The sequence below is a fragment of the Salmo trutta genome, chromosome 3, assembly GCF_901001165.1.
Source record: "Salmo trutta chromosome 3, fSalTru1.1, whole genome shotgun sequence".
Classification (NCBI taxonomy): domain Eukaryota; kingdom Metazoa; phylum Chordata; class Actinopteri; order Salmoniformes; family Salmonidae; genus Salmo; species Salmo trutta.
Genome location: NC_042959.1, coordinates 45309905 through 45325653, shown reverse-complemented (window position 1 = coordinate 45325653; position 15749 = coordinate 45309905). Strand labels below are relative to the sequence as shown.

The following is a 15749-nucleotide window of genomic DNA, read 5'->3' as shown; positions in this document are numbered from 1 at the left end:
GAACCTGCCCTGTGGGCCTCTCTTTCTTCCTTCCTTTAGTGCCACACCTTGCTGGGTATTTACCCAGATTTCCCTCATCACATGTCCCTCTTTTAGTCTCTCTCATGATTCATCCAGACTCCCTGGGGATGTGCAGGGTGCTGCTTTCATTACATGTTATGTGCTGGAAAACACTATTATTTACAGATAATGTGGCTGTCTCTGACTTTTTAGGACTCCGCCTAAACTTTGAGAGACCACAGACATGTCTCCACTCATCCACTCTCATATTCATGTCTATATGTACAGGGAGGGAAAAAAGTATTTGATCCCCTGCTGATTTTGTGTTTGCCCACTGACAAAGAAATGATTAGTCTATAATTTTAATGGTAGGTTTATTTGAACAGTGAGAGACAGAATAACAACAAAAATATCCAAATGATTTGCATTTTAATGAGGGAAATAAGTATTTGACCTCTCTGCAAAACATGACTTAGTACTTGGTGGCAAAACCCTTGTTGGCAATCACAGAGGTCAGATGTTTCTTGTAGTTGGCCACCAGGTTTGCACACATCTCAGGAGGGATTTTGTCCCACTCCTCTTTGCAGATCTTCTCCAAGTCATTAAGGTTTCGAGGCTGACGTTTGGCAACTCGAACCTTCAGCTCCCTCCACAGATTTTCTATGGGATTAAGTTCTGGAGACTGGCTAGGCCACTCCAGGACCTTAATGTGCTTCTTCTTGAGCTACTCCTTTGTTGCCTTGGCCGTGTGTTTTGGGTCATTGTCATGCTGGAATACCCATCCACGACACATTTTCAATGCCCTAGCTTAGGGAAGGAGGTTCTCACCCAAGATTTGACGGTACATGGCCCCGTCCATCGTCCCTTTGATGCGGTGAAGTTGTCCTGTCCCCTTAGCAGAAAAACACCCCCAAAGCATAATGTTTCCACCTCCATGTTTGACGGTGGGGATGGTGTTCTTGGGGTCATAGGCAGCATTCCTCCTCCTCCAAACACGGCGAGTTGAGTTGATGCCAAAGAGCTCCATTTTGGTCTCATCTGACTACAACACTTTCACCCAGTTGTCCTCTGAATCATTCAGATCTTCATTCGCAAACTTCAGACTGGCATGTATATGTGCTTTCTTGAGCAGGGGGACCTTGCGGGCGCTGCAGGATTTCAGTCCTTCACGGCGTAGTGTGTTACCAATTGTTTTCTTGGTGATTATGGTCCCAGCTGCCTTGAGATCATTGACAAGATCCTCCCGTGTAGTTCTGGGCTGATTCCTCACCGTTCTCATGATCATTGCAACTCCACGAGGTGAGATCTTGCATGGAGCCCCAGGCCGAGGGAGATTGACAGTTCTTTTGTGTTTCTTCCATTTGCGAATAATCGCACCAACTGTTGTCACCTTCTCACCAAGCTGCTTGGCGATGGTCTTGTAGCCCATTCCAGCCTTGTGTAGGTCTACAATCTTGTCCCTGACATCCTTGGAGAGCTCTTTGGTCTTGGCCATGGTGGAGAGTTTGGAATCTGATTGATTGATTGCTTCTGTGGACAGGTGTCTTTTATACAGGTAACAAACTGAGATTAGGAGCACTCCCTTTAAGAGTGTGCTCCTAATTTCAGCTCATTACCTGTATAAAAGACACCTGGGAGACAGAAATCTTTCTGATTGAGAGGGGGTCAAATACTTATTTCCCTCATTAAAATGCAAATCAATTTATACAATTTTTGACATGCGTTTTTCTGGATTTTTTGTTGTTATTCTGTCTCTCACTGTTCAAATAAACCTACCATTAAAATTAGACTGATCATTTCTTTGTCAGTGGACAAACGTACAAAATCAGCAGGGGATCAAATACTGTTTTCCCTCACTGTAACTGTATGCTTTAACAGTGACTAAAGCAGCTCTGATGCCATTGTAATACTAACAGAAGGAGTGATTCACTGAGAACTCATCTAGTCACTCCTCTAGTCCAGGGCTCCCTAGAAAAAATGGATTGTTATGAAAGGATAAGTAAACAAACCCATCTTTCCCAATTCTACACCACCCAGGTGCCTCAGACAGCACCCTCTCCACCTGAACGTATATTAGTGAGTCTAATAACATAATAATAACAGCATATACAGTAAGTGCTCAAATCAGTGCCAGTACCTGTATCCATCTGAGACAACACCCGCCTGTGGTATTCCAAGCCTAGGGCACTAACAAGTTCAAAGAAATGTCTTATTAGAGCTGCCTGAAACCTGTATGATCAAGTACGGCCAGGAGAGGAGATTGAACAACTACAGAGTTAGAATAAAAATGTAATTTACCTCAGGACTAGTCAGAACTGAGAAATAAACACTAAGTGGACACAAACTTATTTTATAAGACATGGAAAACGTTTCTCTATTTTGTTGAAACTAGTGTCTGATTGATTATGTACCTAGTTTACATTTGTACTAGATATACACTACATTACCAAAATTATGTGGACACCTGCTCGTCAGACAGCTCATTCCAAAATCATGGCCATTAATATGGAGTTGGTCCCCCCTTTGCTGCTATAACAGACCCCACTCTCCTGGGAAGGCTTTCCACTAGATTTTGTAACATTGCTGTGGGGACTTGCTTCCGTTCAGCCACAAGAGCATTAGTGAGGTCAGGCACTGATGTTGGGCGATTAGGCCTGGCTCGCAGTATGCGTTCCAATTCATCCCAGAGGTGTTCGATGGGGTTGAGGTCAGGGCCCAGTGCAGGCCAGTCAAGTTCTTCCACACCGATCTCGACAAACCATTTCTGTATGGACCTCACTTTGTGCACGGGGGTATTGTCATGCTGAAACAGGAAAGGGACTTCCCCAAAATATTGCCACAAAGTTCGAAGCACAAAATCGTCTAGAATGTCATTGTATACTGTAGCGTTAACATTTCCCTTCACTGGAACTAAGGGGCCTAGCCTGAACCATGAAAAACAGCCCCAGACCATTACGCCTCCTCCACCAAACTTTACAGTTGGCACTATGCATTGGGGCAGGTAGCGTTCTCCTGGCATCCCTCAAACCCAGATTCGTCCGTCGGACTGTCAGATGGTGAAGCGTGATTCATCACTCCAAAGAACGCATTTCCACTGCTCCAGAGTCCAATGGCGGCGAGCTTTACACCACTCCAGCGGTGTAAAGCTTTACACCTCTCCAGTCGATGCTTAGCATTGTGCATGGTGATCTTAGGCTTGTGTGCGGCTGCTCGGCCATGGAAACCCATTTCATGAAGGTCCCGACAAACAGTTATTGGGCATATGTTGCTTCCAGAGGCAGTTTGGAACTTGGCAGTAAGTGTTGAAACCGAGGACAGGCGATTTTTACATGCTACACGCTTTAGCACCCCGTGATCCCGTTCTGTGAGCTTGTGTGGCCTACCACTTTACAGCGGAGCCATTGTTGCTCCTAGACGTTTCCACTTCACAATAAAAACACTTACAATTGACCGGGGCAGCTCTAGCAGGGCAGAAATTTGACGAACTGACTTGTCGGAAAGGTGGCATCCTATGACGGTACCAGGTTGAAAGTCACTGAGCTCTTCAGTAAGGCCATTCGACTGCCAATGTTTGTCTATGGAGATTGCATGGCGGTGTGCTCAATTTATACACCTATCAGCAATGGGTGTTGCTGAAATATCCGAAGACCCATTTGCGACCAAGCATTAACTTTCTGACCAATGTCTTGAGATGTTGCTTCAATATATCCACATAATTTTCCTTCCTCATGCTGCTATCTATTTTGTGAAGTGCACCAGTCCCTCCTGCAGCAAAGCACCCCCACAACATGATGCTGCCACCACCGTGCTTCACGGTTGGGATTGGTGTTCTTCGGCTTGCAAGCCTCCCCCTTTTTCCTCCAACCATAACGATTGTCATTATGGCCAAACAGTTCAATTTTTATTTCATCAGACATTTCTCCAAAAGGTACGATTTTTGTCCCCATGTGCATTTGCAAACCGTAGTCTGTTTTTTTATGCCGGTTTTGGAGCAGTGGCTTCTTCCTTGCTGAGCGGCCTTTCAGGTTATGTCGATATTGGACTTGTTTTACTGTGGATATAGATACTTTTGTACCTGTTTCCTCCAGCATCTTCACAAGGTCCTTTGCTGTTGTTCTGGGATTGATTTGCACTTTAAGCACCAAAGTACGTTCATCTCTAGGAGACAGAACGCGTCTCCTTCCTGAGCGGTAAGATGGCTGCGTGGTCCCATGGTGTTTATACTTGTGTACTATTGTTTGTACATTTGAACGTGGTACATTCAGGCGTTTGGAAATTGCTCCCAAGGATGAACCAGACTTGTGGTCTACAATTGTTTTTCTGAGGACATATTTTGATTTTCCCATGATGTCAAACAAAGAGGCACTGAGTTTGAAGGTAGGCCTTGAAATACATCCACAGGTACACCTCCAATTGACTCAAATGGTGTCAATTAGCCTGTCAAAAGCTTCTAAAGCCATGACATCATTTTCTGGAATTTTCCAAGCTGTTTAAAGGCACAGTCAACTTAGTGTATGTAAACTTCTGACCCACTGGAATTGTGATACAGTGAATTATAAGTGAAATAATCAGTCTGTAAACAATTGTTGTAACAATTACTTGTGTCATGCACAAAGTAGATGTCCTAACCGACTTGCCAAAACTATAGTTTGTTAACAAAACATTTGTGGAGTGGTTGAAAAACGAATATTAATGACTCCAACCTAAGTGTATGTAAACTCCCCCCTACAACTGTAGTTGAACATCAATACGAGGATACAAATACATTTTTTTAAATAAAATAAATATTGCCCAGTGTGGATGGGGAGGGATTTGGACACATTCAAAAAAATAGAAAAATACCACTATGAATTACTGGTAATTTAGATACTAATGGTCAAGCAGCTAGCTATTTATATTGTACATTTGAAGCAGCTCTTCTACCAAGCATACCTACCAATGATTGTACCTATATATTACCTTACGTATGACCTTGTGATAAAATAATAATCATTTGAAGGACTAGTCAGAACTAGCATGGCACACACTACAATTTGACATTTGACAATATGTCCCATTCCTGCCCTATCTGCTTCACATCAAATAAAACGTAAGTGCGATGTGTCATGACAACCCCGTTGCATATAGCTTAGCACTACCAGAGACGCTAGGACAAGACATATTAACACCTAATAGTGCCACTTACTGTGGGTAATAACATGAGTGGGTACAGTCTACTAAGGGGTACATTTGGGGTACTATTTTTGGGGTTAATCTCACCTTTAAGAATAAACCTGAAATGGCTACATTTGGGGCGACAGCGGGGCTTACGTGTAACATTCTGATGTTCCAATCCAAAGATGTTCGCCAGTATCTGAACATTAGGTGCAGTATAGTCTCTTTTGACATACTTTACCCCAGATTTGGTTCTGGGTACAGAGATGAAATACTGTAACTCTTACACTACGTATTGTGGCTTGAGGTGTCGACCGCCAAATAATAACAACATATGCCATTTAGCAGACCCTTTCGCCAATCACGCATGCATACATTTTACGTACAGGTGGTCCCGGGAATCTAACTCAGTATCCTGGCATTACAAGCAGCATATTCTACCAACTGACCTACAGAGGACCACTTACTGGTGTTTGTGGATGACAGCGCTGAAGAGCTTGCCGTCCCTCCAGCTGGTGGTGAAGTTGTCACAGCGGATGCCCTGGTAGCCGTCCACCATGCGCTGGGACCACATCAGCAGCTTCTCCTTGGCCGACATGTCGTCTGACTGGCCATTCACCTGGATGTCCGAGATCTAACAGGGGAGGATAGATACCGGGGTTAGACAGGGGAGGAGGCCACACGCTACCAGGGTTGGGGTCAATTCCATTTAAATTGGGTCAATACAGGAAGTTAACTAAAATTGGATGAAAACGCCTCCTCAATGACGAGATTTGGAATAGAAAATGGAATTTCAGTTTACTTCCTGGATTGAATGAATTGATACGGAATTGACCCCAACTCTGCTTGTCATGGTGGCAGAGGGAGATAGTTTGAAACAATAAAGATATCATCTATTTGAGAAAATTGATTATGCATTGTAATGGATGGGGTTTGATTCAATCATATGATATTCTGGTTCACTATAAATCAGGTTTGTCTACCTCAATGATCTGTGGTGGAAAACAAGAAAAAATATTGTTTTTCAGCCAGGGGAGGCAACTCTGTCATCAATAGTACATATATGACATCAAAGGGAACAGCCAACTAGATCTCAATGCCTAGGTCATTGGGTAGGTGGGAGGGATGGCTGGTGGAGACTGCTCCTGCTTTGGGTCTCAAGACACAACTTAAGCACTATCTGGTCCAGTGCGGGAACACACACCATTGGCTAATGTGGCAGGACTTTATTTGGGCTGGAATGGAAATTAAATGAGTCACAGTCACCAGAGGCTCAGAGGGTACTCTCTGTTCTTGCCAAAAGACCGCTCATTTACCAAATTCTCTGCCTACTGGTCTCTTTCTGTAGTCGGTGTGTGTGGGTATACTGTAAGTGTGTGTGTGTGTGTGTGTGTGTGTGTGTGTATTCTCCTCGGGATCCAATCCACCCTCGATGGCCCCACCCTAAACCTCACCCCTCTGAAGAAGAGGAGAATGCCTATGATGACTCACCAAAAACTGTTGTTTTTCTCCTTCTGAGAAATGGGAGATACGCCTCTCTATCCAACGCAGTAGATGGAGTACAGTATACCAATGTAAATGTAAAACAAAAGTTGAACTGATGTCTGTGCCCAGCGGGTATACTCTACACCAGTCTTACTTCACAACCAACATCTCTTCTTGTGCCCTGCTCAACCAAGGCTGCCACGTGGACGTATAGCTCCATTTTAACTGGCAGTGCCAGCCATTCTCTAATCAAATAATGTAGTGTCATAGAAAGTCCATGTGTTATTTCACAAAGCTTTTACAGCATAGCATAGCAAGTAAGGGAGGTATCAGACCTGTTTTCAAATACTATTTGAAATAATTTATAATACTTTAGCTAGGCTTGATTGAGATTACCTGGCTTAATGGAACCAATAGTCAATGCTACCTTGGAGAATAGTTTGCAGGACACAATGTTCTTCTATTTCCTCTGCCTTCATCGGAACATGGGTCCCAAACAGACCTGTGTTCAAATACTATTTGACAACTTTCAAATACTTTTCATGTTTACTTAAGCCTTCCTGGAGTGCCAGTTGGGCAGGGTTTGACTATTGTATTGGTTCCATTATGCCAGGCAAACTCAATCAAGCCTAGCTAAATTATTTGAAATGATTATTGAAATTGTGCAGTAAGACTGGTGTAGAGTATACCCACTGGGCACAGACGTCAGTTCAACTTCTAGTTTTTGATTTACAATTGTTTGCGTTGTCAACTAAGGTGAATTCAATGTCAAATCAACAAAAAATGTCACTATGTCATTCGATTTTGGTTGAAAGTTGTGAAAAGTGAAAAAAAAGCAGTGGTGTGAAGTACTTAAGTAAAAAATACTTTAATGTACTACTTAAGTAGTTTTTTGGGGTATCTGTACTTTACTTTATTATTTATATTTTTGACAACTTTTACTTCACTACATTCCTAAAGAAAATATTGTACTTTTAACTTCCTACATTTTCCCTGACAACCAAAAGCACTAGTTACATTTTGAATGCTTAGCAGGACAGGACAATTGTCAAATTCAAGCACATATCAAGAGAACACGTGGTCATCCCTACTGCCTCTGGCATGGTGGACTCACTAAACACAAATGCATCTTTTGTGAATAATGTCTGAGTGTGGGAGTATGCCCCTGGCTGTCCATACATTTTAAAAGAAAGAAAATGGTGCAGTCTGCTTTGCTTAATTTAAGGAATTTTTAATTACTTACTTTTACTTTTGATACTTAAGTATATTTAGCAATTACATTTACTTTTGATACTTAAATGTAAAACCAAATACTTTTAGACTTATATTCAAGTAGTATTTTACCGGCTGACTTTCACTTTTACTTGAGTAACTTTTCTTCAAGTATGACAATTGGGTACTTTTTCAACCTCTGCTAAAATAACTATAATTATTAAACTGTAATAATACTATGATTGAAATATATTTGATAATAATTTGATGACAGATTTGACAGCAATGTGATTTTCTGAAAGCGATGTGGTAACATTGAGTGATTGAGATCAAATATGATTGGATTGAGTTCAATTTGTGATTGTTGATGATTGGCTTGGATCCGAGCCAAGGGGATAGGAGGATGAGGAGCTATGTGATATGGGAACACAACACTGACAGAGTAGGACACCTGGAAGTGAAGGATGATGGTCCATATCAGCCCAAGGGTCAGCTTGGGGTTGCCATCCGCAATGTCATCGTTTCTGATGTTCACCAGCTTGACCTGTGATTGGACGACAGAGAAGAGCGAGACTTAACAATTATAGTAGTTCACATCATAGTAGATGCATTATTACCCTGTTCCAATGCATTTAGATATTTGTCTCAGTCATGTCACTTACAGTAAGTCATCTTAATACAGTACAAGAGAAGTAAACTCAGAGGGTAACTCATTTGTTACATTATCTCCATTATTATATTTCAATTGTTGTTTCTCTTACCTGTCGGTGTTTGAGGAAGTCCAGTGCCATCTGTACATTCTGCAGCTTGTGGAATCTCATGCGGCCTTTCTCTCTGGGCTGGAGAGAGAGGGGGCAAGAGAGAGAACGACAGAGAGAGGGAGAGACAAAGAAGGGGGAGACCGAGAGAGATAGAGAAAGAGAGAGAGAGAGACAGACCGTGAGAGAGAGAGAGAGAGAGAGAGAGAGAGAGAGAGAGAGAGAGAGAGCGAGAGAGAGAGTGGGTGAGGGGGGGGTTAGAAACAGACTGGACAGGAGTTCATGCTACCTTAGAAGAGGAGTGGAGAAATGCGAGTGAAACATTACGTCGGAAGAGAAAAATGTGATGCAGCTACGACAATATCCAACTAACAGGAGAAGGGAAATTGGGAAATAAATTGTAGACTCAATGACAAGAGTACACACGATTTTCCTCCAAAGGAAAAGATGAACGACAAAGAATACGATGAATAACTGATGTGTCTCACAGATCTCCAAGTACAACTTCCCTCATTATAAAACCACATGAATGACATCATACCTGTTCTTCACATTCGACAGTCAAACACAGAGGTAAATAAGAGATATATTTGGGGTGAAGGGGGGGAGCATCAGTCATGCATTGGCTGAGCCAATAACATGATTAGTTATTAGGTACAGGAATCTTTGGTTGTTTGGTTGGTTTTGAATTGTGTCACCACTTCATACATGTGTTCTGATTGGAGAACAATGAACTGAAGACTTCCACTTCCAAAGAATACTGTATTTGTGCTGTGTAATAAGCATTAGTAATTGAGCCACACAGAAACAAAGTTATTTCCAAACCGATAATTTCCAGTGCTTCAAGTATTGTTATAGCATCAATGACTAGTCAATGAAGTAGTTAGTCAATTATGTCCTTCCTTCATTCAGCCATGGCACCTATTAATAACAGAGGGTATTTGTTTACAGCCAGCAGCGAAATGGTTAATGCACCTCTGAGACTTTGCAAGCTTGTCAATGAGAAATAGGTGATGCCCAAAGGAGAAAAAAATAATGGAATCATAAGCACAGCAAGTGGCATCATGCACAGCCGAGCCACTGGGTAATGGATGACTCAAGCCACATGAAGTAGAAGAAGAAAATGGCGGCCGAGTTATAGAAAACCCCACTCACCAACCGCAAGTTCCTGACCACGTCTCTCTCCCTTGCCTAGCCCCAGCAAAGAGCAGTGCAAAGAGAGGAGGCATAGGCCAAAGGGCAAAGGTCAGCATACAGGAAAGGGGGGGAAAGTGTAGGGGGACATGAGGGGGACATGAGGAGAGGGGGGGGGAGCAGAGAAGGAGAACCAGAGAAGGGTCAGACAGGAGCACACAGTTCAAAAAGAGAAGCCAAAGTGGGGTTAATGTGTTAGGACCATGGAGGCGTCTGGTAGATGAGCAAAGACCAGCAGAGCCAGCGGAGCGATGAGCTACTGTAGCAGAGACAGAGTGCAAGGTTTCCAGAGAGATCTGCAGTAACCTATAATGCATCATCATAATGTGCAAGCATCCAGTGTTGACTTACTGACTTATTTCAAAAAATCTAAACAACTACAAATAGTTAACATTTCCGGGGACTGGAATGAAAGTTAGGTAAGCAGGGGTTGTCTTAGACAGTTAATGGGTCTTTGTTTACTTTCCAGTTACTGTCTTGTTAGGTTGTGCTACGACTTGAAAGTCTAACTAATGTTTTGCTTTGCTTCAGGGATGGTATACCGGTTTGGATTAGGTAGGTATAAATAAGGGTTAGACTTTTGTTTCTTAGGGTTAGGGTCAGGCGAGGTCAGTCCATTTGCCAATCAGAAGTCGGGATCAGTGGTCGAGGTCAGTCCATTCACCAATCAGAAGTCAGCAGTTCTTACCAGCGTCTCCCCAGAGAGGACCTCCAGGAGGGAGATCAGGTTGTGTCCATCTCTCAGGTCTTCATACAGGTCTGTGACCTGACGCTGTGACTGTTCCACAGAAAGAGAAGGGAGAGATGTAAGGCAAGGGTTGTCATCACAATGCATTTTTCTGTGTGCAACACCTAGACAAAATACCTAGAAGCCGTGCATTGTATTGATGTAATAACGTTTTGATATTCTGGATCTGGTTATGAGTCTGATTTGATAGGGTACCTGGACATGGGGATCGTCCTCTCACAGTGAACCTTGGAAAGAGCAACCAATCTTTACAGTATAAAACTAGACAAAATGTTCAAGCTCCTCTCAGATCAGTCTACACGGCTCATGGTATAAACCAGCAGCTCTCTCTCTCTCTCTCTCTCTCTCTCTCTCTCTCTGTCTCTCCCTCGCTCCAACAGTACATCTGTACAAAGGACAGGAACGCATGGCCTCGGGCAACCAATCAGCCTGCGTTCGACACTCAGACACCTGCTAATTGGCAGCTGCCAGATCTACTGAGAGATGATGGATGGACGGAAGACAGGGAGTCTTCATTTAACAACAAAAAAATCACATCAATTAAAAACAACTAAATCTTTCGCACATACATATAAACAGTACAAACACAGGCAGATACCTGCACATGAAAACAGATACTCCAGTGAGTCTTGGGACTGCATGCATGCTATAATCAATTCCAGTCAGAAAGATAAACTGTGATCGTGAGCTGAAGAGGGTGTAAGCTTAGAAAGAGACGTAGGGAATGACTAAAACTGAGGGATTTGTGGCCCCACAGTCCACAAGGCATAGTCCTATTTCTGTGTGACACCATCAGTTTAATTCCTCATACTTTCACAGCGATGGCATAGGTGTGGGGAGTGGATAGTGTTCAGGTGGAAAGGGAGAAAGTCAGCTACATGCGCATCAGAATCTGTCCCACATACAGTGCCCTCCTGCTGGGGCTTGCAGACAGCTGGTACCTACCTCTGCTTTCCAATGCTGGACGGAGGAGAACGAGTGGATGAGGGATGAGACGGAGAGAACAAGGGAATAGAGAGGGAGAATGACCGAAAGAGGAAGAGAATATGAGTCTGAGATTATAATGAATAATTATTCAAATGGAGCTTTAGTGAAAGAAAATGAAAAAGGTTAGATGAACAGAATAAAAGAGAATGGTCAAAATAGTTACTGATATTAGTGCTTTATGACATGGTTAATGTTGGGAGATTGCATGTAATGCCTTGCTACTGTGTTAGTGTGTTGCCTTGTCCTCGCACAGGTATGTACAGGTATGGTATGTATGCAAGTATGTATGCAAGTCTCGCCCCTGCAAGTTGTAACACCCACTACCTTGATTTATAACTGGCATCAATGGTAAGTACTTATATAATACTGTGTGTTATAAGTAGTTATACAACCCTGTGTGTGAACACAGTAACCCACTCCTGTCCACCTGTGGTGTACACACTCCATCGGTGGTGGTTTGAAATGCAGCGAGGGTTGATGATGGCCACTAGGGATCACTGTTTATACATTAATCACGGAAGATTGTCCAACTCCAACTAAGAGTCTCCAACTTCAACAATATTATACAAGTTGTATGTCTGGAACTGATGGGACAAGATCGCATAACATTCAAGTGTTTTTCTTCAGTTCAACTGCGTGGGGCTACAATACGACAATGCTGCCAAATGACCTCAAATCAGTCAATATCCAACTTAAATTCGAAGGCATTCTACAGTATAATTGTAGTGTGAAATGCTTCCCTCTCATTGCTTCCTCCATGGTAGCTACAACAGTCTCTCTCCGCTATCCTGTAGCATATTCTTAAACCCTGTCTGTCATCAAAACCCAATAGCCCATGTTGAAGAAGCTCAGATTGAGTCAACGTGATCATGTGGTGTCGTGTGCACTCCAGTCAACTCGAGTCAAGTGATCCATTTGATCGCTCCTCATTGTGAGCACATCAAGGTTAAAACCATGAGGCCAGCCAACACAGAACCTGAAAACCCCTCATCCACCACAAACCACACACTAGACTCCACTTTCCCATTACAAAACACACTTTAGGTGATGCGTCCTTCAGTTAACCTAGGGTTACACGTATTATTATAATGTTGAACGCCTATAAAAACCACACACATCATTGTATAAGAAAATAGGGATACTTTATGTCTCTCCGGTCTGTACACTTCATTAAAAGTGAACGGGGCATTAAATCTACAGAATGATGTAAGATACAGAGGATTTCCTTTTACATAACACCGTAAAATAATGGTTGTGAAACCCTACATTCGGTCTTCCCACCCTTGTTGACACACAACAAGATTTATGCTCGAGTGAAAGTTATTCCATATCCTTTTACAACCCCTCATGGTCCAACCCGGGACGTGCCCACTAGAAACGCATTAATAACATTAGTTGAACATTAGTTCAACATCAGAAGAGCAGGCTTTCACACGGACAGAATATGAACACTTTCGTTTCACCGCAAAATGCTATATTAAAAATTCTCCTGCGTGATATTTCCAACTAGGGTTTTTCAAACCTTGCTTGGGTTGCTATTTCATTTTAATGACTAGGCTAGTTCTGTAACAATGCATTGCATACCACATATTGTGTACGGTATAAAACCATTTCTAAGAAGACAGTTCTCTCGAAGAAAGCTCTTAATTAAGCATTTGTTTACTTCATGTCAATACATAGCCTACTTAATCTAAACTTTCTAAAGGTAAAATGTACCGTCATCGCCGTTTGTCGAACATTAAATGAGATGCAAATCTTGCCACATAGGTCTCCCATTTTGTCATAATGGTAGTGGGAAGACAAGAGACACAGATTGATTCCTCTGATAATGTCTGTAAGGAGCACTTAAGGACCTTGACTAGCAAAGAGCTAAGGGCGGGCAGGCAGTCAGCCACCCAGACTCAACAGTCAGTCTGTGTAGTGCATGTGCTACTGTTGGCCCAGCCAGCAGCCACCGGGCCTTGGGCCCAGAACAGAATGTGGTGCTTCAGAGGAAAAGAGCAAAACGAATCCAGATGTCTGTGACTCACATAAAACACTTATTGAAAAGACTGTGTGCTTGTGTGTTATATCAGGAACAGAGTGTGTTCGCACCGCACGGCGCACATACACTGTGCATGGAAAGGAAAATAGTATTTTGTGTAGCTATTTTTGTTCCTTTTTTCGAGGGGAAATTAATGGGTTTGTTTCTTTTGAGGGAGAATGGAGAATTATGAGGAGTCCCTTAATGGCTTGGGCTGTAAACGTTGGGTTACCGGTGGGATTTTGTCAAATTAATTACGACACGGGGCAAGAGGGGGTATTTATACATGTACTAGTGGGAGGGGCTGTCGTGGTGGGGGTCATTTTTGATTTCTAATGAGAAACTCCAGAGTGAGTTGTTTGGTTTGTTAACCCACCCCCTCCTCTGTAGAGGACCCCTCGTGAATTGAATGGTTTTCAGCCCTAAGGGAAGGGGCAGGGGTGAGGTAGGTGAGAAGAGAAGAGAAGAGAAGGGTGACAACAGCACAATTTACAAACTCACTCAGTCGAAGAGAGACTGGTCTTCTGGTAAACCTTCCATCAAAACACCAAGCTAAAAACCAAACACTCATGACTTCCAGTAACCTTTCTGTGTGTGTGTGTGTGTGTGTGTGTGTGTGTGTGTGTGTGTGTGTGTGTGTGTGTGTGTGTGTGTGTGTGTGTGTGTGTGTGTGTGTGTTGCACGTCTGTGTATGACCAATGCATGTCACTTTCAATGAAGCCCTTCCAAAAGGGTTGGCCTGTCTGACTGTACTGATGTAGTAGGATGAGATGGTATTAAAAAAACAACCACTTGATGGTTTGATATCTGTGGATATCTGTTTGATGGGGGATCAAAACTCGCTGTCATAATACTGTGTTGTCATGAATACATGGGATCATGACTTCAATGGCACCTGCATGTTCAGCATGGTTAGACCAAAATGGACCCCAGCTCCACTCATAGTAATGCAGTAATGGTTAAATTAGATGGTCACATCTCATCTACTAACATACCAACACAGATATCCCCTATTCCAAAAATAATTATTGTAAACATAAAAAGGTGAGAACATAGTCTTCCTCTGATACAGAAACTATCTGGGCCTTTGTTCATAAAGTGTCCCAGAGTAGAAGTGCTGATCTGGGATCAGGTCACCCCATGTCCATTCATTATAATGTAAAATAAAACTGATCCTAGACCAGCACTCCTACTCTGAGATGCTTTATGAATACAAGCCCTGGTGTTTGTTAAGAATCGTCCCCGTTTTAAATTTGAGAAACAGAACTACACATCCAAAACACATCAATAAAGTATCTGGCCGGTGTCGTTACGATTCACGCCAAAGATTCTAGCCTACTCCTGTCATTAGTGGCAAAATGACTTCTGAAGCTAAAAATCCCTTTTTGCAGAGAGACTAAATTGCAACCGTCAGAAAACACACAGCTCAGCCCCCATGTGGTTGGTTGGCCAATTATGAGGTATGATTCACGAAGGAAATATCTGCCATTTGCCATTCGTACACATCACTTCTGGACCAGTAGTGATCCAACTCAACATAAATCCTACTTTGCAACTTCTGCGGTTGTTCTGCCACTTCAGTAACCACTTCAGCCATTTTCATTAGTTCTATGACATGTGACTGATATTTATGGATAATAACACAGGAATACTGATTTTAAAAATGCTGTATGAGTCATTGTGAGAAGTCCAGTAAAGCTCAAAAACAAAATTGAACCAAATCTTTTGAAATCAAACTGATGTTGGTTAAAAACGAGTAGGTGTGTGTGTGTGTGTGTGTGTGTGTGTGTGTGTGTGTGTGTGTGTGTGTGTGTGTGTGTGTGTGTGTGTGTGCGTGTGATTGTCTTTGTGTGGAAACTATTGATACCAGTAATGGGTGTATTAAAGTAAGCAAGATAGGGAGAGTAAGTTAGGTATTGAGTTATTGAGCATATAAATGTACTCTGGTAGTGTGTGACCGTACCTTTATCAAGTGTTTGTTCACCCATTTTGTGAAGGTCTTTTTCTGTACTCGATCCCGTTCATCTGCAAGACACAAAGAGCAAACATCAGACATGGTTATAAAAAACGAACGTAAAAAAAATAAAAAGATTTGATAAACCCTCTGAGTACATTAATATGTAATATTGAGGTATTCTTTACGAAGGTTGAGAAAACTCTGTCTAAATTAAAACAGATTGCAGGGTAT

At 42.5% G+C, this 15749-nt stretch overlaps 1 protein-coding gene across 18 annotated transcripts in view; it reads right to left on the bottom strand.

The window, feature by feature from the left end:
• Positions 1 to 15749, bottom strand: part of LOC115176026 (plectin) — a 188675-nt gene that overhangs the window by 34978 nt on the left and 137948 nt on the right. For 10 of the 18 annotated variants that reach the window (XM_029735812.1, XM_029735865.1, XM_029735881.1 and 7 more), the window contains 6 exons: positions 15525 to 15586; positions 11497 to 11511; positions 10492 to 10581; positions 8613 to 8690; positions 8303 to 8395; positions 5622 to 5788 (listed from right to left, as the gene is read on the bottom strand). In XM_029735812.1, coding sequence (XP_029591672.1) covers positions 5622 to 5788; positions 8303 to 8395; positions 8613 to 8690; positions 10492 to 10581; positions 11497 to 11511; positions 15525 to 15586 — 505 coding nt within the window. The remainder of the gene's footprint in view (positions 1 to 5621; positions 5789 to 8302; positions 8396 to 8612; positions 8691 to 10491; positions 10582 to 11496; positions 11512 to 15524; positions 15587 to 15749) is intronic. The other 8 variants (XM_029735803.1, XM_029735901.1, XM_029735772.1 and 5 more) reach the window with 1 other exon arrangement.